The following is a 27389-nucleotide window of genomic DNA, read 5'->3' on the forward strand; positions in this document are numbered from 1 at the left end:
GGGCAGAACCCAGAGAGTCCGCCTCCCACCATACCGAGCTGAAGCAACCAACCTCATCTACGGCGTACCCCAGGGCTCATCCCTCAGACCGACGTTGTTCAACATCTACATGGCCCCCCTCACACAAGTGGTCCGCCAACATGACCTGAACATCATCTCCTACGCCGACGACACTCAGCTCATCCTCTCCCTCACCAAGGACCCGCACACCACCAAAACCAACCTCCACGAAGGTATGAAGGACGTCGCCGAGTGGAAGAGGAACAGCCACCTGAAGCTGAATTCGGACAAGACTGAAGTCCTCATCCTCGGCCCTACCCCAACGGCCTGGGATGACTCCTGGTGGCCGACATCACTAGGAACAACACCAACACCCACAGACCACGCACGCAACTTGGGATTCATCCTCGACTCCTCCCTCTCCATGTCCAAGCAGGTCAACGCAGCCTCCTCCTCCTACTTCAACACCCTCCGCAGAATCTACAAGTGGATCCCGATTGAAACCAGGAGAACAGTGACCCAAGCCTACGCACTCTACGCTGGAACTCCAACCAAACACCTACAGCGACTACAACGCATCCAGAACGCCTCGGCCTGACTAATTCTCAACCTCCCACGTCGCAGCCACATCACCCCCCACCTCAGAGACCTGCACTGGCTCCCCGTCAACAAGAGGATCACCTTCAAGCTCCTCACCCACGCCCACAAAGCACTCCACAACGCAGGACCAACCTACCTGAACAGCAGACTCAACTTCTACACCCCACCCGCTAGCTCCGCTCTGTCAATCTCGCCCTCGCCGCCGTCCCCCGAATCCAGCGGACTACCTCAGGAGGCAGATCCTTCTCCTTCCTCGCTGCCAAGACCTGGAACACCCTCCCAACCAAACTACGCCAGACCCAGGACTTGCTCACCTTCAGGAGGCTCCTCAAGACCTGGCTCTTCGAGCAGTAGCAGCAGCGCCCCCCCCTTCAGCGCCTTGAGACCCTCACAGGTATGTAGTGCGCTTTACAAATACTGTGATTGATTGATACAGAAGGGGGGATGGAACATGCAGTGTCCTTGTAATAGTCTAAGGTGTGCCTGCCCACATGTTACAAGGAGCGAAGAGATGGGTACAAGTTTATTTACAGAGATGCGCACAACAAGCACCACCACGCACATAAAGAAGACCTACTTCAGATTACTGCAGTGGGGTGAAGCACAGTTCATGCACAAAGGAGCTCCTGACTGGGGGCACCAGCTTCTGGTCAATGAGACCTCCAAGGCTCGACCAGCACCTCCGGATCCGGCTCAGCCTCATGACAGACGAGTGCAAGGAGATTCCTCGAACCGGATGTTCAATTTTAAATAAATAACAAAAGCAGAAGGTAATAAAAGCAAAATGGGGACAAAATGAAAGCAAAACTTTAAGGAAAAAAGGTAGTCTACCGTGTTAATCACTGAATAAACAAGCACAAAGTTATTGCTGGCGCGTTGACAGGAAGAACAAGGACAACAGCCTGTGAGAGGTCGCATCCAGATATCAATCCAAACAAGAATGCATTTGCAGTTTAATTTCAGCTTCCTACTTGTTACAACATAGACCCTTTTAAACCAGCGTCAATACGAAGCCCTCATTTAAAGCACGGAGGCAGTACATTTATTGTAGACTACCACAAGATTACTTTACGACATCGGACACACTTTTGTCTATACCTAACCTTTGATAAACAACTTATTATGGGAGTTGCAAACTTAACAAGAGGTGGCTGGGCGGTATGGAGGACACTTGCAAAAATAACAAGCAGTGAGAATTCTCTACAGTGGACCATGGGCATCCGCAGAAATTTTTCCAGGGAGGGCTAACCTGGCAAATGAAGGGGCGTGGCTAATGTTAATCAATAGGGGCGGGGCTAAATGGCAGACAATCAAGATCCGGTCATGCTCAGGCCAAGCTGAGAAAAGAAAGTGGTGAATTCTGCATTTGAAACTGGACAACAATTAGAGCACACATAAACCCTAAAATTACCCCCCCTGGCCCCCAAAAACTCATACATTACCTGATCCCTAAAATTAGCCCCCTGGCTCCCCAAAACTGATAACCCATACCTGCCCTGACCCCTAAGATTGTTCCCCTGGCATCCCAAAACCCATACCCGCCCTGAACCCGAAAATGTACCCCCTTGCACCCCAAAACCCATACCCACCCTGAACCCTAAAATTACCCCCCTGGTACCCCAAAACCCATACCCACCATGAACCCTAAAATTATCCCCCTGGCCCCCAAAACCCATAACCACCCTGAACCCTAAAATTACCCCTGCCCCCCCCCAAACCATACCCTCCCTGAACCCCAAAATTTTCCCCCTAGCCCCCCAAAACCCATACCCGCCCTGAACCCTAAAATTACCCCCTGGAACACCAACACCCATACCCGCCTGGAACCCTAAAACAACCCCCTGGCACCCCAAAACCCATACCCCCCTGGAACCCTAAAATTACCCCCTGGTACCCCAAAACCCAAACCCACCATGAACCCTAACATTGTCTCCCTGGCACCCCAAATCCATACCCACCCTGAATCCTAGAATTACCCCTGCCCCCCAAAACTCATACCCGCCCTAAACCCTAAAATTACACCCCTGGCCCCTTAAAACCCATACCCGTCCTGAACCCTAAAATTATCCCCCTGGCACCCCAAAACTCATACCCACCCTGAACCCTAATATTATCCCCCTGGCACCTCAAACCCCATACCCACAGCCACACTGAACCCTAAAATTACCCCCTGGCACCCCAAAACCCATACCCACCCGGAACCCTAAAATGACCCCCTGGCAGCCCAATCCCTAACTCGCCCTAAACCCTAAAATTACACCCCTGGCCCTTTAAAACCCATAACCGCCCTGAGCCCTAAAATTATCCCCCTGGCACCCCAAAACCTATACTCACCCTGAACCCTAAAATTATCCCCCTGGCACCTCAAACCCCATACCCACACTGAACCCTAAAATTACTCCGTGTCACCCTAAAACACACACCCAACCTGAACCCTAAAGTTACCCCCTGGCACCCCAAAAGCTGAACACTACCAGCTTATACTACATGTGCATATTCGGAGGGGACTGTCCTCCTTGATGTTTCCATGCATGTAAGTCTAGAACACCGTTCACTTAGAGTGACCAAGAGGTGCAGCCAGTAGGTAATACTGATTCTGTAGAATGCATTAAAGTTACTTAAAAACTACTGACTGCTCTTCTGATACTATTCAGTGGAGTCAGGCTGATCAGCAGTACTGTTGTCCTGGTACCCAGCCCCTCCCGTAGGTCTCTCTGTGTAGTTAGATGTGAGCCAAATGTCTCCTGGTTTCTCCTTGCCAGGGCCTCCTCTACTTCTTCGTCGGTGCCCTTGGATGCAAAAAGAGACCAATCCATGGCACTGTTCACCATTCATCTGGTGAGCAGCGCCATGGATGTGTATTCCTTACAAATGCACAAACAGCAGGGGAAAAGGGATAGCAGTGCAGGTGACGCTTTTCCTTTGTAAAGTAATTCCTGCTAGGGTCATAGCCCAGGGTTTGCTGTCTGTGCACATGTATGGAATACACATTTATACAAGTGTACAGACAGCAAACCCTGGACTATGACGCCAGCAGAAATTCCTATACAAAAGAAAAGCGTCACCTGCACTGGCCATCCCTTTCCCCCTGCTGTGCACATCTTCCCACTCCCACCCCATTGTCATATTCACAACACATTAAGTGCTTAGGTAAAATCCCTGCCTTCAGGCAAGGATATCACCTCGGTGGCACCAGTCTAAAAGAAAACAAAGGGTGGGGGCAGGGAGGGTCGCTGAAACCGTTCAGAGGCGGGCTGGTTCTGGGCCTCTCAGAAGGGGTCATAAAAATCACATTCTCGGATGCTTAGCATTCAACCATGGCTCGTTCTTAGCACCTGGTGGTGGCTTAGATCAAAGTAGGTGCTTTACAAGCGTAATATGCTACACGGAAAAAATACAGAAACACAACATCCGGGAAATCGTTAACACTCTGAAGGAATTAAATATTAAGTAAAACGTCAAACACAAACAGGAACTAAATCGCTGACATGGATTGCCTTTTTACATTCATTATTTAGAAATCGATCAATGTTTATGTCAGAATAAAGGGCATGACGTTAGAACCCGATAAGGACCCGTTGCAATGTCCTCTGCGACCCGGGGGACCCGGGCCATTTAAAACCCTGGCTGAGGGGGTCACTTCAATGTGAGATGAAGATCGGCAACAAAAGGGCCCCCCACATGCAGAAGATTTCTTGAAAAATCCCTGTTCTGGAATGGGGGCTGAGCAGGAAGGTTTGTGGCGGGGAAGGAGGCTCCTGGTTCCTGCGTGGCTTGTGGTGTATCTTTTCCTGCTAGTGGAGGTGCGTGCTTCAGTCATGCTTCTGGGCTTCAGTCCTGTCCAGATCTGCGCATCCGAGCATTTCACATTGTAAGTACCATTGATGCGTTCGTGAATGCTTTGCAAACACGTTCGGGTGAACTCTGTACTTTTGGTGACGTCATGTATGAACGCTGCGCCCCGAAGTGAACTCACTAGTTAACGTAGGGTGACAAACTGACATGGTTGCAAATTCAGGACGGTAAGTGTAAAACTTCAGGACAAAGGGTCAAAATTCAGGACGAAAATTCAGGACAGAAGGTCAAAATTCAGGACAAATCTTCGGAACAAAAGGTACATTTTACAGACACATCAGAGGAAGTTGCTCAATAGTATAAAAGTAAGTAAATAGACAACCACTTAAGTACAAGTCAAAATAAGTTAACATTAGGTTGAGACAATCGTGCACTTCACGTTTTTGGCGATGCGCACTGCTTTGAGCAACTGTGCAGCTCTTTTTAAGGTATTTCATATGATAATAATCTATTTATATGGTTACTGCACTGGGCTAGCCAGTCTGATATTTTGTTTACAACTCAGGGTCTTGAGCAGACATGTATGATGAGAGGAGTGCTCAGGAAGGGCTGCTCGGATAGACTTTGTTACTAGCATCTCATATCTGAGTGCCATTGTGAGATGTAATGCAGCAAGCATAGGTGAACTAAAGGGAGGATTTCTGTGATGAACCCACTACAGGGAACACATTATGGGTGTTTCAGCAAGTGGAACTTAAAATATGGAATCTGACTTTGCTTATGGGGGCTTAGCAGAGAGATGCACGAGCTGACGGAAGTCACAAAGGTGCTTTTCCCTGCAGCTTTCTTAAAGAAGGCACTGTCAATACATTATTACATAGTTTAGTTTTGACACCTTGCCTATTGTTACAAACACAATATACATCTCAAGCACAGCTTATGGCACTCTGAGGCTCTCCCTAAAACCTTAAACCTAAAACAAAGCATGCAAACATTTACAATTACAAGTGTAACATTCAAGTAGCAGTTGGGTGTCACTCAAAATGTCGTATGCATGATGTATGGATCCCACACATAAGCACACAGCAAATACAGAATAGTAATACATAGGCAAGGGAGTAGCCAGAACATTGAAATACCTCCCACTTCGAACTAAAGCTCTTATAGCACCAAGAAAACAAAGTAAGTCATCACAACACTCCCCAGAAGAGCTCTTGTCTAGGTATCTAGCCAGTCATCCTTCCATCAAACACCTGACATCAATCATTTCAATTGTGCTTTGTTATCTATTATTTTTTTCATCCACCATTCAGTCTTTCACCATTCATTCTGTCCTTCCATCTGTGTTCCCATCCATATCCAAACCTTTTGAACCATTTGCAAACCTATCCAACGTCTATTCTTCCACCCATCATTTCACTCATCCATCCCTCCATCCATCCATCCTTTCACTCAATCCATCATCCTTTCACCGAATCCATCCTTTCACTCATCCATCCACTCCTCCACCAATCCACCCATCCATTCACTCATCCATCCAACCATTTAACTTTTCACCTAAACCATCCTTTCACTCATCCATCCACTCTTCCATCCATCCACTCTTCCACCCATCCATACACTCCTTCATCCAACCACTCACACTTTCACCCATCCAGCCACCCTTTCACCCATCCATCAACCATCCACCCTTTCACCCAATTCATCATCCATCCACCCTTTCACCCAATCCATCCCCTCACTCATCCACCCACTCTTCCACTCCATTCACTCATCCATCCAACCATTTACCTTTTCACCCAAGCCACCCTTTCACTCATCCATCCACTCTTCCACCCATCCATCTATTCAGTCATCCATCCATTCATTCACCCCATCACTTTTTAATTCATCAATTCATCCATCATTTCTCTCATCCATCCACCCATTCACTAGCCCATCATCCACCCTTTCACTCATCAATCCATACTTTTACTGATCTATCTTTCATAATTGGTGGTGTGAAGGGTGGGAACCCAGGACAGCGCACACATGTGCACACTACTGTTCTTTCACATCCCCTACTGCTCACCTTTCCTCCAATCCCAATCCAGATGAACAGAGCACAGAACATGAGGCGCTGCACAATACACTGAAGACAGCGTGTGTTGCATCTCAAAAAAAAAAAAGCACTTCAGCTGAACTTACCACTATCACCCTCTGGGCCCATACCACTCCTGGTACCTTGTAGATGAGATTGGCAGTGTTTCTCAGGGACTCTGGGGCTCCACTGCGGTACTGAAATGCAGCCTTACGAGGTTGCATGACAGCAGTGGAGATCACGCTGCTCCTCCTTTACAGTACCTTGAAAGTCAACTAGATGATCTCCTTCATGCCCCGAGTTTCGGCGCTCACACACCAGTATTGTGCATGCCTGCAGGAGTGTGAGCTCTTCAAGCGCTCATCACGATCGGCTGGATTGGCCCACACACTTAGACATAGAGCAGGTTGTTAGCAAGGTGTTTTCGCAGCTCAAATTGCCCATTGTCATTCTGTTTGTGATAATCAGCCACAGACAAAATTACAATGGGCGGGAGGGGCTGGGAGGAGGATTGTGAGGCGCCCCATCAGGGAGCAGAGGCCTCTCACAGGAGAACAGCTCTGCTCCCTGCGGGGCCCAGAATTATAGACAAACGGCATCTGTAAAAGCATGGGCGTCTGCAGGAGGGGCAAGGAGGGGCGCTAAGGGGGGGCAAGCGCCCCTCCTTGCTCCCCCCCTGCGGACGCCCACGCAGTGAACAGCAGTAAGATAAAGTTTACATGTTTCAACAATCCCGATTGCAGCGAAGTATGACATTTTCCCTCCTAGAATGGCGACTAATCTGGCCAGCCATCCCAACACAATGGTAGGCTCGCTCATGTGAATCCATTGTTGCCAAGCCCCTTGAATGAGCAGTCTACGCACTCCTCGACCCAGCCCTGCTAAAATGGCTAGGGCACACAACGCCCCGTTTGACCTAATCCGACCTTGATAAGGGCCAACCATGTAAAGGGGTGTTGAAGCAAAAGCAGCATGTCCTCCATATGGGTGTGGGAGCTTAACAAATGACATATGCACGCAAATGCATGTGCTTTGAGCTGCTCAGAACGGAATGGAGTGTAGGGAGTGGAGGTGGTTGGTCGGGTACAACAGGTGTGTTTCTGCAATGCTGATTTTAAGTTTGTAAACTAGAAATGACAGCATCTGTGCAAGAAGGCATGTGTTTTGAAACTGAAGGTACCGTCATTCTGATCACATTTTTGGGGAAAAACAAAAAAATAAACAAAACAGGGTGTTAGCCCCCCGTCAGGCTGGGTTCCGCCCCGCACACTCCACGGAGTCCGTAGTGCTATCGGTCCTTGACAACCTCAGAGAGGGCATGGACGCTAACCACCCCCAGGCCCTGGTCCTCCTCGACCTCTCCGACGCTTTTGACACGGTTGAATATTCCATCTTACTCTCTCGTGTCAGAGCGGCGGGGGTCGGAGGCTCAGCCCTGGTCTGGCTGTCCTCCTTCCTGAGGGACCGAACCCAGGCAGTACGCCTGGGCGACTTCTCGGCGGACTTCCGGAAAGTGCAATGAGGGGTCCCCCAGGGCTCCTCCCTTTCCTCTCTTTTATTTAATTTGTACATTGCCCCTCTCATTTTTGCTCTCCAGCAAATGGAGGTCTCTGTCTACAACTACGCGGATGACCTTCAGCTTATTTTTACTTTGTCCCCTTCCCCCGAGTCCATGGCGAAGTTCCAGTCTGTTATGATCTTTATCCGGGACTGGATGAATTACAACCACCTGAAGTTAAACCCAGACAAAACTGAGCTGGTTCTGACAGGTGGTTGCTCCAGTCCCTGGACCCCTCTCTTCTGGCCCCCTCCCTAGGTCCCCCCTTCTCCTTCTTCCTCTGTGAAAACTCTGGGGATTAAACTAAATGACCAACTCACTCTGCACTCCCAGGTCAGTTCTGTGGTGTCCTCCTCCTTTCTTTCACTCCGCACCGTCCGTAAAGTCTCCTGTTTTTTTTCTTTCTTCGCCCTAAAACTCATTGTCCTGGCGATGGTAATCTCCGGCCTAGACTATGGCAACGCTCTATACTGCGGCATGCCCGCCTACAGTATGCGGCGATTACAGCTTGTCCAAAACCAGGCTGCCCGCCTGGTTTACAACCTGGCCAAATTCCACCATGTCCCTCCGATCCTGAATTCCTTGCACTGGCTCCCTATTCGAGAACGAGCTCAGTTCAAGATGGGATGTATCACTTTTTAGGCCCGGGCCGGCACATCCCCTGCCTTCATCTCCTCGGAAATCAAAGCCTACGCCCCCGTCAGGGAACAACGTTCATCCTCCCAACAATTGCTGACAGTTCCCTGCTTTAGGCGTAAAAAGTGGGGGGGGGGCACGAAATTTTCCACACTTGCCCCTGCCTTCAGGAACTCTCTCCCCGCCCACCTTAGATCTTCCACTCAATATTCGCACTTCCGAAAGGCGCTCAAAACCTTCCTTTTCTCACAAGCCTTCTCATTATAATTGTCCTATTCTCCCCCTCCTCCCCAATCCTCCTGCCCTTTTGGGTTCAGTACTTCACAGCGCCATGAAACCGCCAGGTGTACGTGCGCTCTATAAATGTAAAAAAAATTCTCAAAACACGAGCTGAGGGAATAGATAACAAATTGTGTGCAACAAACTACATAAATGCCAAGAAGGGGACTAGTCTCCAAGGGAGGGAACAAACCACCCCAAGGAGGGACAAATAAATCAGATACACCTATGAAAAGCACCAATTTATGAACAGCACGAAAAGGAACCAATGAAAAGCGATGGGCATGCTCAAAGCCAACAGAGTAGATACAGCACGTTTCGAAGAGACCGTGCATGCACTGCCAGGGCTGACCTAAAAACGGTGGTCCTAAAGGGGGATAAACATACATATGTCTACCCAAAATGCAAAGATTTGCTGGGTTTAAGTGCCAACAGTCCAGTTCAGTGCCACACATAGCGCTATATAAATGCTGCAATACCATGCAACACAATGGCTTGTAGTGGCCTATACCTGCTATAAGCAGAACTCTGATGTAAAGAACAGTGATATGGAGCTCTCCGTGAAAGGTAAAGATAGTGCAACATAGGGCTACCTGAACCTCTTTCATTCTGGGTATTGTACATTTTTAAAACATGGGTGCCAAAAAACTCCATGTCAACACCTTTAGACAGTGTTTGTGTTTTAGCCACCCTCACTGTATATGTTTGCATTTGTGAAACCATGATGACACTATTAAAAGCAAAACTACAGATTCCAGTGCACTATGATTTAGAGTACAAATTCAGGAATGGGTGTTGCTGGCATACGTTGTTGGGACCACTTGGAAGGCTTGTAAAAAAACGAATTGTTATTGTTTTCTGCATGGTTCCTTTGTGGCTATTAATGGTTAAGCAGTCAAGAATGAGTGAAAGAAAACTTGGACTTTTTGTCCAGATTGAAGAGTATTGGGTTTGTGAATTTACAACCCGTGTTTTATGTAGGTTGTGCGTAGGAGAAACAGATTACCCGAAGCGAACAAATACCACCTCCAAGTAATTATCCAGCCCAGCTCAGTCTGGAGCGTGGCAGAGCCAAGGCTGCTGTGAAGGGAGCGGCAGACGCAGCATTACAAATGCAAACACGACACCAAAGGACCGGCTTCTTGCCAAGAAGTGTCACTAATGTCATGGTGAAAGTATGAAGTCTTGGCAGAGAAGTGGTGGCAAAAGATGTCCTGACAACTTTCTGTGAAAAGGGACGTCTTAAGAGGGCTGGGGACATGGCCCATCTATAGGTACTTGTGGCCCCATGTCCATTGAGCTCTCCTAGTCTTTGCCTCGGGTCCTGTCTGTGGGTATGGGAAGCAAGCAGTTGTAGCTGGACTCTCCAGCTCTACCACTGATGTTCAGAGGCACCAGCACAGCCCTCACAGCTACAGATTCCCTCGTAGGTGGTGGCCCCAGGACAGCACCGCTGCACGCTGGCATACTCTCCTCTGACACAAGGCACTGAGGCAACTCCCCTCCTCTCTGATTTACTGTTGCCACACGCTTTATAGCGCATCAACGAAACTACAGAAAAGCAGAACAGTTCAAAAATAAAAAATGCCATCAGCTAAGCATGGAATCGCGTTGAATTAAGCGCAGTTGTTTCACCACCCCAAAAAACCAACAGTTCACAATCCAGAGGCAAGGCAAAAAAAAAAAATAGTAAATCAAAAACAAAATAAATGCATACAAGAGAAAGAAGACGTGAAAGGGCCAGTCGCCATGGATGGGAACGAAAACACAAAAGGTGAGACAAATGGGATGGATTCACCACCCAAAAGAACCAGATTATAAAAGACACACAAAGGCACAATTTAAAATCAAGGGGCGTGCCGAAAGCCCATATGGTGGGTACAGCATGGCTCATTGAGAAAGCACATGCGATGCCTGGGCAAGAGACCTAAAAACGGGTCTCGAGCTGAGTCACGAGATAGCACACCAATGCATCTGGTGTTTCCTTGTGCAGCACATCTTCTTACAATACAGATGACTCAGAGGAATCTGTAGGCTGTAGTTTTGCTGAAAAATCCATAGAGCTGGCAACGATGAGTAAGAAAGCTCTGACACAGTCGGCAAGAGTTCTCTGCTTTTATTTCCTGTTTACGTTTGTGATTCTCATGTATTATATAGTGGCTTTAGGTGAATTTCCATGCTTGTACTACAAGCCTATTCATAAAAATATTGGCAATGTATGAAAAATATTGGTTGATGTAGGCAAAATACCACCCAGGTGCACATCCAAGCCAACATGAACTAAAATGCAGAAAGCATCAGAAATCTTCTAGCGAAGGGCACTGTTCCTTTAAAAGAATATCAGCCTCGACGGAGCTGGTAAGTGTGTGGTCATGCTTTGCAGCCAGCCTCCCAACATACAGCTCAGCTGCATTTTTGGGCCTAGTAAGAGCTTTGTTTGGGTGCTGACTTCTATGGCTAATGGAACCTTGATACCCACCACATAAGCATGACCAAAGCCAATAGGTCTCGCCTATTTGTTTTAGCCATGTTATACACCAGTGTGGCTGTGGTTTAGCATGGCTAAAGTTGGTGGGGTGGGGGGAATTGAGGTTGATTGTCTTGGGGTAGAATGGGGTAAAGTGGAGTAAGGTAGATTGAGGTAGATTAGGGAAGAATGAAGTGAGGAAGATTGGGATGGAGTAGGGTAGACTGGAGTGCAGTGGAGCGGGGTAGTTTGGAGTGGAGTGGGATAGGTTTGAGTGGAGTGGGATTGAGTGGCGTGGGGTTAGATTGGAGTGTGTTTGATTGGAGTTGAGTGGGGTAGATTTGAGTGGGATGGAGTGGTATAAGGGTAGATTGGAGCGTGGTAGATTGTAGTGGGATAGATTTCGGTAAAGTGGAGTGAGACAGATTGGAGTGGAGTGTGGTAGATTGGAGTGGTGTATATTGGAGTGGAGTATGGTACATTGTGGTACATTAGAGTTGAGTGAGGTAGATTGGGTTAGAGTGAAGTGGGTTAGCTTGGAGAGGAGTGGGCTAGAGTGAAGTGGAGAGGAGTGGGGTAGATTGGAGTGGGGTATATTGGAGTTGGATAGATTTGAGTGGAGTGGGGTAAAGTGGGGTGAAGTGGGGTAGATTGGCACTGAGTGGGGTAGATTGGAGTGGGGTACATTGGGGTATAGTGGGTTCACTGGGGTGAATGGGGTTGATTGTGATGGAGTGGAGTAGAGTAGGGTAAAGTGGGTATATTGTGTGGGGTAGGTTGGGGTATATTGTAGTGGTGTGGGGTAGATTGGAGTTGAGTGGCATAGATTGGAGAGGAGTGGGATAGAGTAGAGTGGGGTAGATTGGGGTGGGGTAGATTGGAGTGGGGGAGTAGGGTAGATTGCAGTGGGATAAACTGGAGTGGGGTATGTTGGAGTGGGTACATTGGACTGGGGTAGATGGGGTGGAGTGGGGTAGAGTGGAATGGGATAGATTGGGGTAGTTGATGTGGAGTGGGGTAGATTGAATTAGATTGGGGTTTAGTGGGATAGATTAAAGTGGATTGGGGTAGATTAGAGTGAAGTGGGATAGAGTGGAATAGGGTAGATTGGAGTGGGCAAGATTGGAGTGGACTGGGGTAGATTGGAGTAGATTGGAGAGAAGTGAAGTGAGGTAGATTGGAGTGGGGTAGACTGGAGTGAGATAGATTGGAGTGGGGTAGGCTGGAATGGGGTAGAGTGATGTGGGGTAGATTGGGGAGGGGTAGAGTGGGGTGGGGTAGATCGCAGTAGATTGGGTTGAATTGGGTAGATTGGGGAGTGGGATAGACTGGGGTGGAGTGGGCAAGACTGGAGCACAGAGGGGTGGATTGCAGTGGGGTAGAATAGAGTGGAGTGGAATGGTGGAATGGGGTAGATTAGGGAAGAGTGAAGTGGGTGTAGTGGAGTAGGGTACATTGGGTTAGAGTGGAGTTGGGTAGATTGGAGTGGAGTGCGGTATTTTGGAGTAGATTGTGGTGGATCGGTGTGGATTTAGGTAGACTGGAGCAGGGTAGATCGGACTGGGTAGATTGGAGTGGGATGGGATGATGATGTGGAGTGGAATAGATTAGAGTGTGGTATAGTGGGGTAGATTGGGTTGGAGTGACATAGATTAGGGTGAAGTGTGGTAGACTAGAGTTGAGTGGGGAAAATTGGAGTGGGAGAGTGGAGAGGGGTAGATAGGAGTGGAGTAGATTTGAGTGGGGTAGATTTTAGTGGGGTGGAGTGAGGTACATTACAGTGGAATGGGATAGATTAGAGGGGAGACTGGAGTGGAGTAGAGTGTGGTAGATTGGAGTGGGGTAGACTGTAGTTACGTGGGGTAGATTGGGGTTGACTGGAACAAGTGGGGTAGATTGGAGTGGGCTAGATTTGAGGGAGGCTGAGTAGGTTAGATTGGAGTGGGGTGAAGTGGGGTAGATTGGAGTGGAGTGGGGTAGATTGGAGTGAAATTGGGTAGAATGGAATGAAATGGGGTAGAGTGGAGAGTGGAGAGTGGAGTGGGGTAGATTGGGGTAGACTGGGATACAGCAGAGTGAAGTGGGGTAGATCGGAGTGGGGTAGATTGGGTTGGAGTAGTAGAATTGAGTGGGGTAGGATTGGGTTGATTGGAGTGGAGAGGATTTGGATAGATTGGGTAGATAGGAGTGGAATGGGGTAGACTAGGGAAGAGTGAAGTGGTGTAGATTGGAGTGGAGTAGGGTAGAGTGGAGTGGGGTAGAGTGAAGTGGTGTATATTGGAGTGGAGTGGGGTAGATTGGAGTGGAGTGGGATAGACTGGGTTGGATTTGAGTGAGGTGTAGTGAGGTGGATTGAGTTGGAGTGAGGTAGATTGGGGTGGAGTGAGGTAGATTGGGGTGGAGTGTGGTAGACTGGAGTTGAGTGGGGGAAACTGGAGTGGGAGAGAGTGGAGTGGGGTAGATTGGGATAGATTGAAGGTGGACAGATTGGGGTACAGTGGAGGGGGTAGAGTGGAGAGGAGTAGATTGAGGAGTAGATTGGAGTGGGGTAGATTTTTGTGGGGTGCAGTGAGGTATATTGCAGTGGAGTGGGATAGATTGGAGTGGGGTAGACTGGAGTTGAGCGGGGTAGATTGGGGTTAATTGGTGCAAGTGGGGTAGATTGGAGTGGGCTAGATTTGAGTGGCGTGGAGTAGGTTAGATTGGAGTGGGTTAGATTGAGGTAGATTGGAGTGGGTTAGATTGGAGTCAAATGGAGTAGAATGGAGTGAAATGGAATAGATTGGAGTGGAGAGCGTAGTGGGGTAGATTGGGGTCGATTGGGTTAGACTGTGGTACAGAAGAGTGAACTGGGGTAGACCGGAGAGGAGTGGGGTAGATTGGGTTGGAGTAGAGTAGCGTTGAGTGGGGTAGGTTTGGGCCGATTGGAGTGGAGAGCATTTGGGTAGATTGGGGGCATTGGAGTGGAGTGGGTTGGAGTGGAGTGGGTAGGTGGATTGGGAAAGATTGGAGTGGAATGGTGGAATGGGGTAGATTAGGGAAGAGTGAAGTGGGGTAGAGTGGAGTGGGGTAGACTGGGGTAGAGTGGAGTGGGGTAAATTGGGGTGTAGTGGGGTAGATTGGAATGGATTAGGGTAGATTGAGTGGCTTGGGGTAGATTGGAATAGAGTGGGGTAGATTGTAGTGGAGTGGGATAGACTGGGTTAGAATGGAGTGAGGTAAATTGGAGTGGAGTGGGGTAGATTGTAGTGGAATTGGGTAAATTGTGTAGCTGTGGCCATTAGGCTACATCTTTTGCACCTAAGTGCAAATGAATATAGTGCGCCTGAAAGCACTTTCAGTGGAATACATATGATAAGGAGGACTTCGGCACAGCATTTGAGGAGAAATGGAATAGTTACTGCGCTTCACACAGGCACATACTTTGTATGTGCAGAAAAGATGTGGAATACAAATGAGACTGAGGATGCAGGTTTTAAGGAGAAATGGATTAACTGAAGCTCTGCCCAAAATTGAGGCACTTTAAAAAGCCACATACTTTGTGTTTGAAAAGGTACAGATGTGTCCAAAATGTATATGTTGCTTAGTGGAAACCTTGCCTGAAGCATGTGACTGGACTGCATGTCTGGAAAGAATATGGGAGCCCAGTTACAGACTATTTTGCATTTTAAACAGACACATACTTTGCATGTCACACAAAAAGAGTGCTTGGATTTTTTTTAAGGCTAGCAATGAGTAAAGCCCTAAATTATCTGCAGGTATCCAAAAAGATATGGATAAGTCCCCTCACCCATGTTGTGGCATGCTTCATGATAGGTGACCTAGGACACCAATATCAATATAGCCCTGATGAAGACCATTGACCCTCATGGGCATGAGAGATGGCCGAAACATGTAGGCAAGTCTATCAGAGGAAACATGGCAAATTACACCCCATCACTAATTCACACATATATTTTTAATCATATGAGGGATTCTCCAATAATAATGTCGTAATTCCATAACAGCATACTCCTAGTTATTTTGATAAATCAGGAATCCTGCTCTACTCATTGGTAGCCTTAAAAAACTCCAAGTACTGTTTTGTGTGATATATTTTGCGCTGCAAGGACGTGCTTAGAGACTATCCCGTCTCTCTTTCTAGGTGGTTACATACTTTGTATGCACAAAGAAGAGCAGTCTACAAATGCCTGCGGTCAAACAGACTGCTTTAATATTCTGTGCCATATATATGGTGATATAAGAAAGCTCCAAACTGTAAAACAAAGTCACAAAGTGCTTTAATAGTATGTACCATTTGATTAGTGCTGTAAAAGGAAGCGCCAAGTTCCAAAACAATTTAAGACAACAGCAAACAAACCTGTAAAACTAAAGTTAAAAGCAACCTAAAAGTGTAGCATGGAATTGGAAATGATCGATAGAACAATGAAAAAAGTACCCTGAATCTCAGTGCCTGCAGCACAAGGGCACTAATCAAATTAATTCAATTAGTATTTGGTCCGTGCTCCAGAGAAATAAAAAGAAGTAATGGGGCATATGGTGGCCAATTACAAGGCAGCTAAAAAGAATGACAAGCCAGCAAACGGTACGCAATGGGCGGGCTCCAAGTCCTTTACTTTATATAATACCTCTCGCGGCACAGTGTATGTTAGGCAAGACCTAAAAAGGCCCTCGGCTGATCAAAAGGCACAAATATCCCATAGACCTCACACAAGCAGAACATTTAAACATTCAAGCAAGAAATGTCTACTGTGTGTTAGATAGAAGAATTATACATTACATATGATAGTAAAATATAAATCTATTTTCATTTTTAGTCAGATATATTTTCAATTTGGACAAGTGCCCATGTTACATTACTTTAAAAACCACAAATGTATGTATGTTTTGTTATTTCTAAAGTGCAAACCTCGCTGGCTAACAGCAAAGCAAGGATCATGGAATTTGCAAGTCTATAGTCAGAATTAGGATGACCACCTCACTTCAGTTCATTACAGAAGTGTATCCAGTCCTGAACTTTCCACCCAGAAAACCATGGAGGAAAATGACATTCTAAAAATTCTAGCACATCTGAAACCCGCAAACCACTACACCGACCCGCTACCTCCCAACTTCTTCAATGAGATCAAACTTTTGATTCTCCCATTTTGGATCAAGATTGTTAATGCCTCTCTACTTCAAGGCACAATCCCTGATTGCCTACAGGCTGTGTTAATCATCCCTATTCTTAAAAAAACCTATGGCAGATCACACTGACCTAAATAGCTTCCGCCTCATCTCTAGTATTCAAACTCTGGGGAAGCTCCTCAAAAAATGTGTGCACATCCAGCTCTGTAACCAAATAGAGCAATTCCATCTTCTTGACCAATTCCAATCCGGCTTCCGACCAGGGCACATCACTGAATCGGTACTTACACATATAGTGGACGATGCACTGAAAATGGATAAAAACAAATCATGCCTCCTTATCCTCCTTGACCTTTCTTCAGCTTTTGATACGGTTAATCATGACCACCTACTAGAACTACTGGAACGCAGGATGCGACTTTCAGGGACCGTCCTAAACTGGTTCACCTCCTTTCTGCAAAACAGAACTAAAAAAAATCAAGGTTTATCAGTCAATGTCTACATCCATGCCTGTCACCTTAGGTGTCCCTTAGGACACCTCCCTCTCACCCACTCTCATTAACCAGTTGATGAGCCACTTACATCAGTTCAGAGCTGATCCAACATACACTACCACATGTACACTGATAACACCCAATTATAACTGAAGGTCTCCTCCCCGGTAGACCTCAAAGTCCTCAACTTAACCCTACAAAAATCTAAAACTGGCTTACATGCAACCACCTCAAACTTAATACTCTCAAAATGGAACTCCTCCTAATCGCCCCTCCCAAACAATCATCAGTCATTAATGACTGGATGAAGCACCTAACAACCTTGAACTGCCTACCTCAATTCATTGATTCAGCGAGATCACTAGGAATCATTCTCAACAAGAACCTTAACCTTAACCACTGACACCAAAGAAGCTCATCTCAAAATGAACATCTTAAAAAAATCTAAACCCTTTCCTACCCCACCCCATGACTTCCACCCTGCCATCCAAGCCCTAGTCATTTCAAGGCTGGACTACGGAGGCGAACCCTAGGTGGCCTGCCTAAATCCATAACTGCTCTCTTAGGAGCCTCCCTCAACTCTGAGGCAAGGCTTATCACTGGCTCGAAAAGAAACAACCATATCACCCCTAATTGGGAATCTCTCAACTGGCTCTGCTCCGAAGCAAGAATTCAGCTGAAAATTGCATGCATGACCCAAAAAGCCCTACACTTCTGCACTTTACTGCTGAAACCTCAGAGATTCTCTAAAAATAAAGCCTACAATAGAGCCTTCTCTGGCATGACCCTGAGAATTTGGAACTCTCTCCCCACCACCGAAACCAGAATGAATCCTTCAACGGCATCCTTCAAGAAAGAAGTTAATTAACTACTCAGAAATAATTTTTGCCATAGGTCATTGGAATTGTTCTCACTGAGCCCACTCAGACCTTAGTCTTCTTTGTGGATACAGCTTGCATGTTATTTTACTGTTTTGACCTTCTGTCCTATCATGAAGGCAATTTCACCCTCCCAGAGATTCGGCCATATAATGTTCCTTTCCTGACTATATTTATATTGATTGTGTATGTTTCTGTTCTCTAAAAAGTGTAAACCACTCGGATACCCGCAAGGGTCTTGTTCACGCTACATAAAACCTTCAAATAAATTGTAGTTGGGTTAATAAGTACAATTCAATGGAAGCAAAACAAGACCATATACTCATAACGCATTACGTTATCACACCAAATTCTTGAACTGGAAACTGTTACTAATTACCTAATAGGAGGTGGCCACCTCAAATCAAAATCTTCTTCTCCTGCTTTAGGCAGATGCCAATTAGGGCATCCTAGGGGTAACAGTTGTTACATTTGGCTTGCCATTTGGTACATCACCCTTTACCTTCACCACCTCTGGTCTAAGGGGTCTTACAGGTACTATTGGGGAAATAAAAATTAGTCAACAAGGCATTGGAAGCCTTTTTATCTACTTTCGGTATTTAGCACACTCTGACCATCCTCTAACTTTCAGCTGCAAACAGGAAGCTATTAAGCAGCTAATTGCAGGATAAGAGGTTAACCCTGTAATATCCTGGGGTGTAAAAAGGTGCGTGACATCACTTCTGCTACCCTTCGAATTTTCGGTGAATAGACCTCTGTGGGGGAAAGGTATGGTCACAGAAATGTTTTTGTTATTGCTCCAAAAATCAACAAATAAGCCCTCAGCTGAAATGTTAAGCACAAATCTGGAGGCACATCTCAAAAACAACAAAGAGTCCAGAGTGGTAGAAAATGGAGAATATGTTAGGGATTATGGAAACTGGGACATGCCATGGGTGATCAACACAATCAAATTCGAATTTGCTTTAAACCTGGGATTCAATAATATTTTAGAGCAAAAGTATTTTGAGGACAAGTAGTCACAAGTAAGGCAGCGGGAATAGGGGCAGTATTGGTAAGAAATATTTGTTACATGGAACAAGGTTTCAGCCGAAGCTGTTGGGTCAAAAGCAGAGGACACGATTTATACAAAGAATTCCTTGTGAGAAGGTGTGAATTACTCTTTGATTACTTCTGGTTCACAACTAAATGCAATTCATGAGTACAGCAGAGTACACAAGAGTCAGTAAGAGTCAGTAACATTGTGAATAGGGTTCATAGACTTGACAGAAAATGAGTCTACCTAAAGCAGACAGAGGGAAAGACAGCTGGAGAAAACATAAGAATAATGCTAGAGGCAAGGAAGTGTCCATGCACCAAGGGAAGCATTCCAGCTTCGGCCCCTATTTGCTGCCAAATGTTATGTTTCTTCGCATTTCACATTAGAGGTATAATTGACAAGAAGGAAATGAACCACATTAGACCCCAAAATCTATGTGATCAATTGTTCATCCTTCAGTAACCAAAATGCACATTTCTGAATAAGTAAAAAATGCATTTAGAGAAGCACTAGTCAATTAGTCAATGTCTAGACTAGATACTGCCTGGATTCATAATTCAACGTGTCACTGCGTTTACTGAAAGTATACTAATAGATTTTCCCAAACGTAGGGTTTAACACTATACTGGGGATGCCAGCCCCAGCCTTGTACATTTACATGCAAGGAAAAGGTGGAAGGCCTAGTGGATCAACCAATTACATTAAAAAGCAGGGAGCGAGCGTGGCACAGAAAGAGATTCCATTCTGTTTTCAACAAGATAGTGTGATTCTGGTTATTGACATTAGCCCAAAATTAAATGCAGCTTTAAGATGTGGGTGAGGTGAGTATTTTATTTCAGAAGCAGTGGTTGGGTTTACCGAAAGCCGACCTACCTCTAATTTGTCCACCTTGGCGTAAACTTGGTTCATTTCTTTCACTTTTGCATTTATAGCGTGGATGTCTTCATCCAGGAGCTGAGAAGTTTCATTTCTTACCTATAAAAATAAAACCAACAAATTTTCAGACTAGGGCTGATTTATCAGTACATGCCGACCTGATTTTAAAGGAGGAAGCATAAAAGGCATAATCCATTTTAGACCAATTTTTAGTCACTCAATCATATATCCAACGAACACTATATAATCGTTTATTGTGATACCCAACATAATTTGCTATCAAGAAACTCTGCATAAATATCTCCACCCACCAGGTAATAGGCGCGTCTTCCGAATAAAAAGACGCATGAGCGATGACGCAATGTCATCATCACTTATTTGCGTTAAATGTTTTGTTAATCTTTAACCTTCATGACAACAGGTTACACGATATACACATGACATATTATATAAAATATGATTTCACATATTATTTTTTGCATTGTTTTAAATTTAGGTTTAGCAGACTGAATGAATCATATATTTTGATTAACCTTAGCTACCATTTGTGCCACTTAACATTACCTTGAGAAGGTGCCTTACAAGGGGCCCGATTCACAGAACTAACTTAAGACAAAATCCTAAACTTACGGCAGAAGATTCCTGCCAGGTGGCGGGGATTCCGGCCCGGAGGCGGAGATTCGGGCCCCCGTGGTGGAGATTCGGGCCCGGAGGTGGAGATTCGGGCCCAGAGGTGGAGATTCGGGCCCAGAGGTGGAGATTCCGGCCCAGAGGTGGAGATTCCGGCCCAGAGGTGGAGATTCCGGCCCAGAGGTGGAGATTCCGGCCCAGAGGTGGAGATTCCGGCCCAGAGGTGGAGATTCCGACCCGGAGGTGGAGATTCCGGCCAGGAGGTGAAGATTCCGGCCGAGGGGGAAGGAGTGTGGTTTGGGGGTGGGTATAAGAATGCAGGAAGGGAAGGCGACTTCCTCTTCCAGCATTCTGGCATTGCTGGGTGAGAATAGTTTCAAAGGCCACCCACCCACCCTACAGTTATTAGGGCTCGGGGGTAGGATTGGCGGAGCGGGCCAGTTTAGGACGGGCTGCAGGGTTGGCGGTATTTGGAAGGGGTGGGGGAGTCACTAGCGGGCGCACCCACCTCTCGTGGGGGGAGGAGTGAATGGTGGGATGAGAGTAGTGCCAGGATGCGACGAGAGATTGGAGGAAAGGGATGAAGAACGGAATGTGGCGTGGAGTGGAATGGAATGGAATGGAAGGAGAGGCTGGAGTGTATGAAGATGGAGTTGATGTTGGGGGGAGATTTATTGTTGTTGATTGTTTTATTTTGGTGTTTATGATTGTGCAGCCTGGTCCTAATAAAATGGCCTTTTACGCTTAACAACAGTGTGGCCTGATTTATTGCGCGAAACCCGTATACCTAGAATAATTGCAGCATGGGAAATCTCAGATGAAAGATCATGGAGCTGCTTTGTTTCCGCAATATGTACACTCCTGATGGGCCCATTACCCCTCCCCCATTGGAATTAATGACCACTCATGATGGAGGCCCACGTGTCATATGCAGGTCATCAAAACATTAATTGATTGATTTTCCTAATGGTAATATTTCTCAGCTGAGGATAACGAATAAGCAGGAGTCAGATAATTAGCAGCCTCCCTTTTATTGCCTCAGTAATACAGGCCGTGATTGTCCCTTGGACTTCCCAATAGAGGGAGGCACTGCTAATTCCGGGATGTGGGAATACCATAATTTACCACCCCTATCGGAATTAAAAGGGAGCTTGTAATGAGGTCTCAAAAGGCTAGGGAATAGCCAATAGGTCTCCCCTTTGAGACCTTATAAGTATTTTGCCATGCAGCATGCATATAAATAAAATAAAGATCTTTTTTTTAAAATCTAGAAAACAGCCGGCAGGCAGAGAGAATGGCAAACATGTAGCAGAGATTAAACACGAGCTAAAAAGTTTGAGTTATTGACATTGTAAACGACAGTGATTTTCATTTTTGTTTTCGTTTTTAAAACATTAAGAAAAGGCATTGCCATTTACAATGCCAGTAGCTTAAACTCGCGTAAATGCGAGACCAAATGCTTGTTTCTTTTTAAGTGCGGGCTTCCATGTGTCCGGATGTGAAATGTTACTTGTTAAAAAGTCAGAATTGGCTTAGGTTTTAGCACTTGGCTTGGGATCACTAAACAGCCAAGAGACTGACTGCTCCCTAGGCCTGACAAACTTTCATTCAGGTGCAGGTTATGAGTGACAATTATGCATGTAATAAAAATACAAATTATGTTATTAGCTAGACAAGTGCTGCCTAAGTAAACACACGATTACTAAGACATGCACAAAGGACAACTTTCGGCATTGTTTTTCCATGCTTAGCTCCTTGGGTTGAGGCAATTCCTTTTTAGCACTTGGAAAATCAAACACACACTCTAAAGGTTAGAAACAGGTCACAGTCAACTAGCTGCGAAGCCCCCAGGCATCTAGAACTTCTACTTGTTCCATGGGATGCTTTAGGTCAAGTTCAGAGGTCAAATAACTCAATACATTTTTGACACCACTGAGAATGGGCTGAGATATTTGGGGACCTATTCAGTGCTGTAGTCAATAGCGGCCTGTGGTGGGAGTGCTGCTGGGCGCTGACGTGGGGCAGGGGAGGTGCAGGGTGGGGGGTAGTAAACTACGTATTTCGGCCGATTAGAGGTAAGTAAGCATATAAATAAATAAAACTAATTTTGTTGCACGCGCTGCATCGCCAACTGCAATACAACGTGCGCAACAAAATTCATTACATTTATTTATTTGTTTACTTACCTCTAATCGGCGGTAATCCATAGTTTACTACCCCCACCCTGCCCCTCCCCCACCCCATGTCAGCACCCAGCAGCACTCCCCCCACAGGCCGCTACTTGTTCTAGTGCTACAATTGCAATTTGCACAAGCACACATTAGTCATGCACGAGATATGCTAAACACATTTTGCGATGCAGGGTACGCTACGAAATTTGTTTTATTAATTAAATTGTTTAATTACCTCCAATTTTCCATATGCCGGTTTTTAGCAACCCCCCACCCTGCCCCTCCCCCGCCTTCTTGCCCCACCGCAACTCCCTCCACGGGCCGTGGCTGTGTAATCCTTTATTGTATTAAGGTTGGGTCATTAGACCGCATATTGTAATAACATGAAAGTGAGTGTTAGGTATATTTCACTCTAAACGTGAAGAGTTCATGTTACATTTCATATGGTTAGACGGAAATCTTTAACGTGTGGCATTTGTACGTGGAGCTAAAGTAGCAGTCATACGAATGATGTGCTTGTGTAATGCACTGATCAAATGTGTTTAGTTGTTATGCTCATTGATACTTGTACTTTTAAGTAATGTACCATTTCTTATGTTAGCTGATTTCTGTATGCCTTAATTGTATTTTCCCTGGAAGCGCTCATATTAGAGTTGCTAGAAAAATTCCTGTGTGTGCAGAACTTGTCGTCTTTTCTCGCGTTTCTGTTGCAGTTGGAGAAATTCATCCTTGTTAGCTAGAATAATGCCTTTGTTTTAGAAGTTAGGCTTAGGGAGGGGAAGATACATTGAACGACGATGCTGATAATGTGGGACAGTGTTCTTTCTCACTGATGAAAGCCTGGGAATCAAGGTCATCGGGTCAAGGCCTGGGAGCATCGCTGCCACATGGAAATTTACCTACGAGGAGGTGGCTTGTGTGGATGGAGTGATGTTACGTAGTATTGTGGGACGTTCTTCCTACCCGTTCATGTGTTGGAGTTAGAGTCAGAGTCGGGGGAACTTCTGCCTTGCCTTGAGAAAGAGAGCATCTTAGAACGAGCTCTGTATCTTTATGCTACTTGACCCATTCAATGTAAATGGACTTCTTAGGAAGCCTTCATGCTCTGACACCTTTCCAGAAAATGCCTTGGGGAAACGCTATGCAGGGATGTCACGTTAGCAATAGTGTAGGGACAGACTAATGCTCTTTACCTAAGAAGCTCCAATGAAGGGGACTCTCGATATTGGAGCGGTTATCTTCTGTGTACTAATACTGGAATTGGTTATTCTGTGCACACTGCACTGCCTTAATCTCACCTGTAGGTTTGGCTTTGAATTATACATTGTATTCTAATGTATTTCTACCCCCTCGTCTTGAGGTGTTTGTATGTACAACTGTTCTAGGCTTCGTAGTTAACTAACTAAACTTTGGATCGGAGTCTGTGATTCTTCTGAGTCATGTTTCATTTGAATTGTAATGCGTAATTGGCTAATGATTTTTGGTACCCGGCTCCTTCAGTTGTTAGCAGTGTAGGACGTGGTCTCATAAAGTGAGGGGAGAATCTAGAACAGTCTAGAAAAGATTTTGACACAGAGCCCGAAAATAGAGCCCAATGATTGAAAACGGAGAATAAAGGACTTTGGCAGAGACTGACAGAGATTGATGGTGCGGAAAGATCAGAGGTGGACAGCGGAGTGAGTATCAATAGGGATACATTGATTTTGTGGTGTCTTGCGGAGTTGGAATGAGAGTCGATTGAATGTGGTTTTCATGCCAGATGCGGTCTAAGAGTTTTGTTTTGTTTATCGGGCTCAAGAGTAGCCTAAGATCTGGGGATATATTTGTGGTGTAGAAAACACTGATTTGTTGTGATTGTCTGACCTTTGGTTTGTAGGGTTGTCGTGAGACGCTGTCGACAACCCACCTGAGACAGGGAACTTTGTCTGAGTGGATTTATTAAAACTGTGTGGGAATCCTTGAGTACAGGGGTGGACTATATCTATTCAAGTGATTAGCGCAGGTCGAGGGTCGCTGCCCGTGAATGTTCTTGAGTGATTGTGAGAGTGAACATGTGTGTGAGATTGTGAAGGAGGGAGAACTGCTGCGAGGAGGAAAGGGTAACATCAGAGTGTGCAGCGCTGCAATAGGTCGGTTGGTGCAACGCCTTGCTGAGATTGGTTGATGATCATCAGGAAGCTGAAGCGAGGAAATCTTGTTAGTTGAAAGGAAAATTTGATTCAATCATGCAATGTTTTAAAGGTATTACATGATCTCTGCAGGGGAAATAGGGGAGTGATGTCTCAAGTGGGTGAGGAAGCATCGCCCGAGGATACTCCAGCACATTGCATGGCAAGGAACATAGGACGCCATACTATAGTTTGGCCTCAAAATTGGTACAAGATTACTGAAAAAGAAGATTTGGCTTTTCCACATTATGGATCATTTCGATTAGAGGTATTGTATCAGTTGAGGGGAGTGATGTCTTCATTATGGCCTCCATCTAGACCAACACAGTTTGAGGCTTTAGACGTGAGCAGTTCGGGAAAAGAACAGAGAAAGATGTCAGGGGAAGATTAAAAAGGCAATGAAAGCATATCAATATGCGCAATGGGATGCACAGTTGAAGCGTTGGAGGGTAGACACCATTGAGGGAGAGAGATTGTACCCACTAATAGTGAGAAAGAGGGAGATGCTCGGAGTAGGAATGGAGATAGAGATGATGAGAGTGACACTGATGATAGCTTGTTAGACAGACTATTAGCAGAGCGTCCTCCATCGTACAACCCACATTCAGAAGAAGGAAGGCAAGACCTGGTGAATACATGGGTATGGAAAGAATGGGAACACCACAGACAGGCCCTAGTGCAGGAGTAGTGGGAAAGATTTCAACAGGAGCAGAAGGGACAGGGATACCAGTATTTGAAGGTGCAGAGCCAAGTGGAGTCAATGCTGCTATACGGTTAGCAGAAGCCCTTACAGTACCCGTCACTGTTGGACCTGTAGTCTCTGTGTATGACCCAAGCTTAGAGGAAAATGCTAGTCAAGACAGTCAGGGTTGGGAGAAAGGGTCAATGTGATGATGAATGGAAACAGTCCTTTTTTGGTACTTATAGTTATAGAAGTTAGTACTCCATTGGCAGCAACTGCAGATCCTTCAAGAGTGCGTGTTGGGTCTAGTACAATACGATCAGTGTCATGGGAAGGATATAAGAGGTAGGCGCAGATCAGGGAGCTCCTGGAGATCAGCATGTCTTACAGACCACTGCTTCAGAAAGCAGACAAAGGAATCAGAGTAGTGTAAGGGAAGGACAGAGTAGCGTGTCAAGTCGGGGAATGATTAAAGCTGCAGTAAAGGCGAAATTGCTAGATGTAGTGAGATTGAAAGCAGAAATGGATGAGATAATCAGTGGGAATTTGCCTTTGGAGAGCGTAGAACTTTGTGAACAGGATGAACTGTTGTTTGTGTCAAAGAATGTCACTCGTGAAGCGAGGTGAGCACATGAGAAATTGACAGAATTGGCTCCAAAATATGATGTGGATTTGTCTAAAACGAAAATGCTACAGGGAAACCACAGGTTAAGTTATACCAATCAGGAACTAGAAGAGAAAAAAGTCATAGGTCTAGAGATGCGTATTCGGAAACTGGTCATAGAGATACACGCGTGGAGCATGCTTGATAAATGGGAGGAAAGATGGCCAAAGAAGAAAAATGTTAGGAAGGTGGTTGGAGATACACCTCCGTCAGGAGGTGGCAAATAGGAGCTGAGGCTTACGGTTAGAAATGGGATCTCTGGCTGGCTAAGGCTTGCGCCAAAGCCAGGCAGAGACCACCACTCTAGTCAGGGCAAGGGAGTTACACGCCAAAGATAACCTCTGCTCACCCCCTTGGTAGCTTGGCACGAGCAGTCAGGCTTATCCCGGAGGCCATGTGTAAAACATTTGCGCACGCACACAGCAACAACATCCCAGGCACACTACAAAAGGAACTCCACACAAGGTTATATCAAAAATAGCCTTTGTATTCTCAAAGCACATTAGAATAGTAAACACATAATATACATGTTGCCACCTGGCACTAGGTCATATCTAGAAGGGAATTATTTACACATGACAGGGCCCATCGGACCACTGTCAGAACCATCACAAAGCGAACTTAGAAAAGTAAAACTGATCAGAAGTGTACAACCAGTAACCACTGGTAATCACTGTACTTAGCATCAGCCTGTAACATAAACTACAATATGCACAGTATCACATCAGGCGCAAATCACATTCTGCGCCAACCTCACCAGCATAAACACATTATGAAATCATCTCACAAGTCTAAACACATTAGACCCTAACCTCCTAAGTATAGCTCAAATTAGTGGCGTAAATCACACAGTGAAACAATCTCACTAACATAAACCATGATATGTAAAAACAACCTCATAATCATAACCCACATTTAGAGGTATAACACAGGGTGCGTAATCCTACTACATACATTACATTTCCAAGTGGCCATCTCAAAAAGGGGGGCTCAAATGCTCTATGTCCTAAGAGTCAGGGCTGCTGCCTAGGCAGCGAAAGTCAAGGGTGCACACTTTGCGCAAACCTAAACGTTGCAGCTGCCCACTACTTGCTGAGCAGCTGGGAAAGTATGGGGCAAAGGAGTGCATCTCACTCCTTACTCAAAACATGCCCCCAAAGAACTGTGCACCTAAACGGTACAGCTGCCCACTACTTGCTGGGCAGCTGTAAATAATGGTGAAGGCCTGGCACTTTTGTGCCACTT

The 27389-nt window shown here is 45.9% G+C and overlaps 1 protein-coding gene across 1 annotated transcript in view; it reads right to left on the minus strand.

The window, feature by feature from the left end:
* The window catches only part of BCAS4 (breast carcinoma amplified sequence 4), a 366480-nt gene that overhangs the window by 194211 nt on the left and 144880 nt on the right, over positions 1-27389 (minus strand). Inside the window, exon 3 of the mRNA XM_086932459.1 lies at positions 19827-19928. Coding sequence (XP_086788585.1) covers positions 19827-19928 — 102 coding nt within the window. The remainder of the gene's footprint in view (positions 1-19826; positions 19929-27389) is intronic.

Source organism: Lissotriton vulgaris, chromosome 7 (assembly GCF_964263255.1).
Source record: "Lissotriton vulgaris chromosome 7, aLisVul1.2, whole genome shotgun sequence".
Classification (NCBI taxonomy): Eukaryota; Metazoa; Chordata; class Amphibia; order Caudata; family Salamandridae; genus Lissotriton; species Lissotriton vulgaris.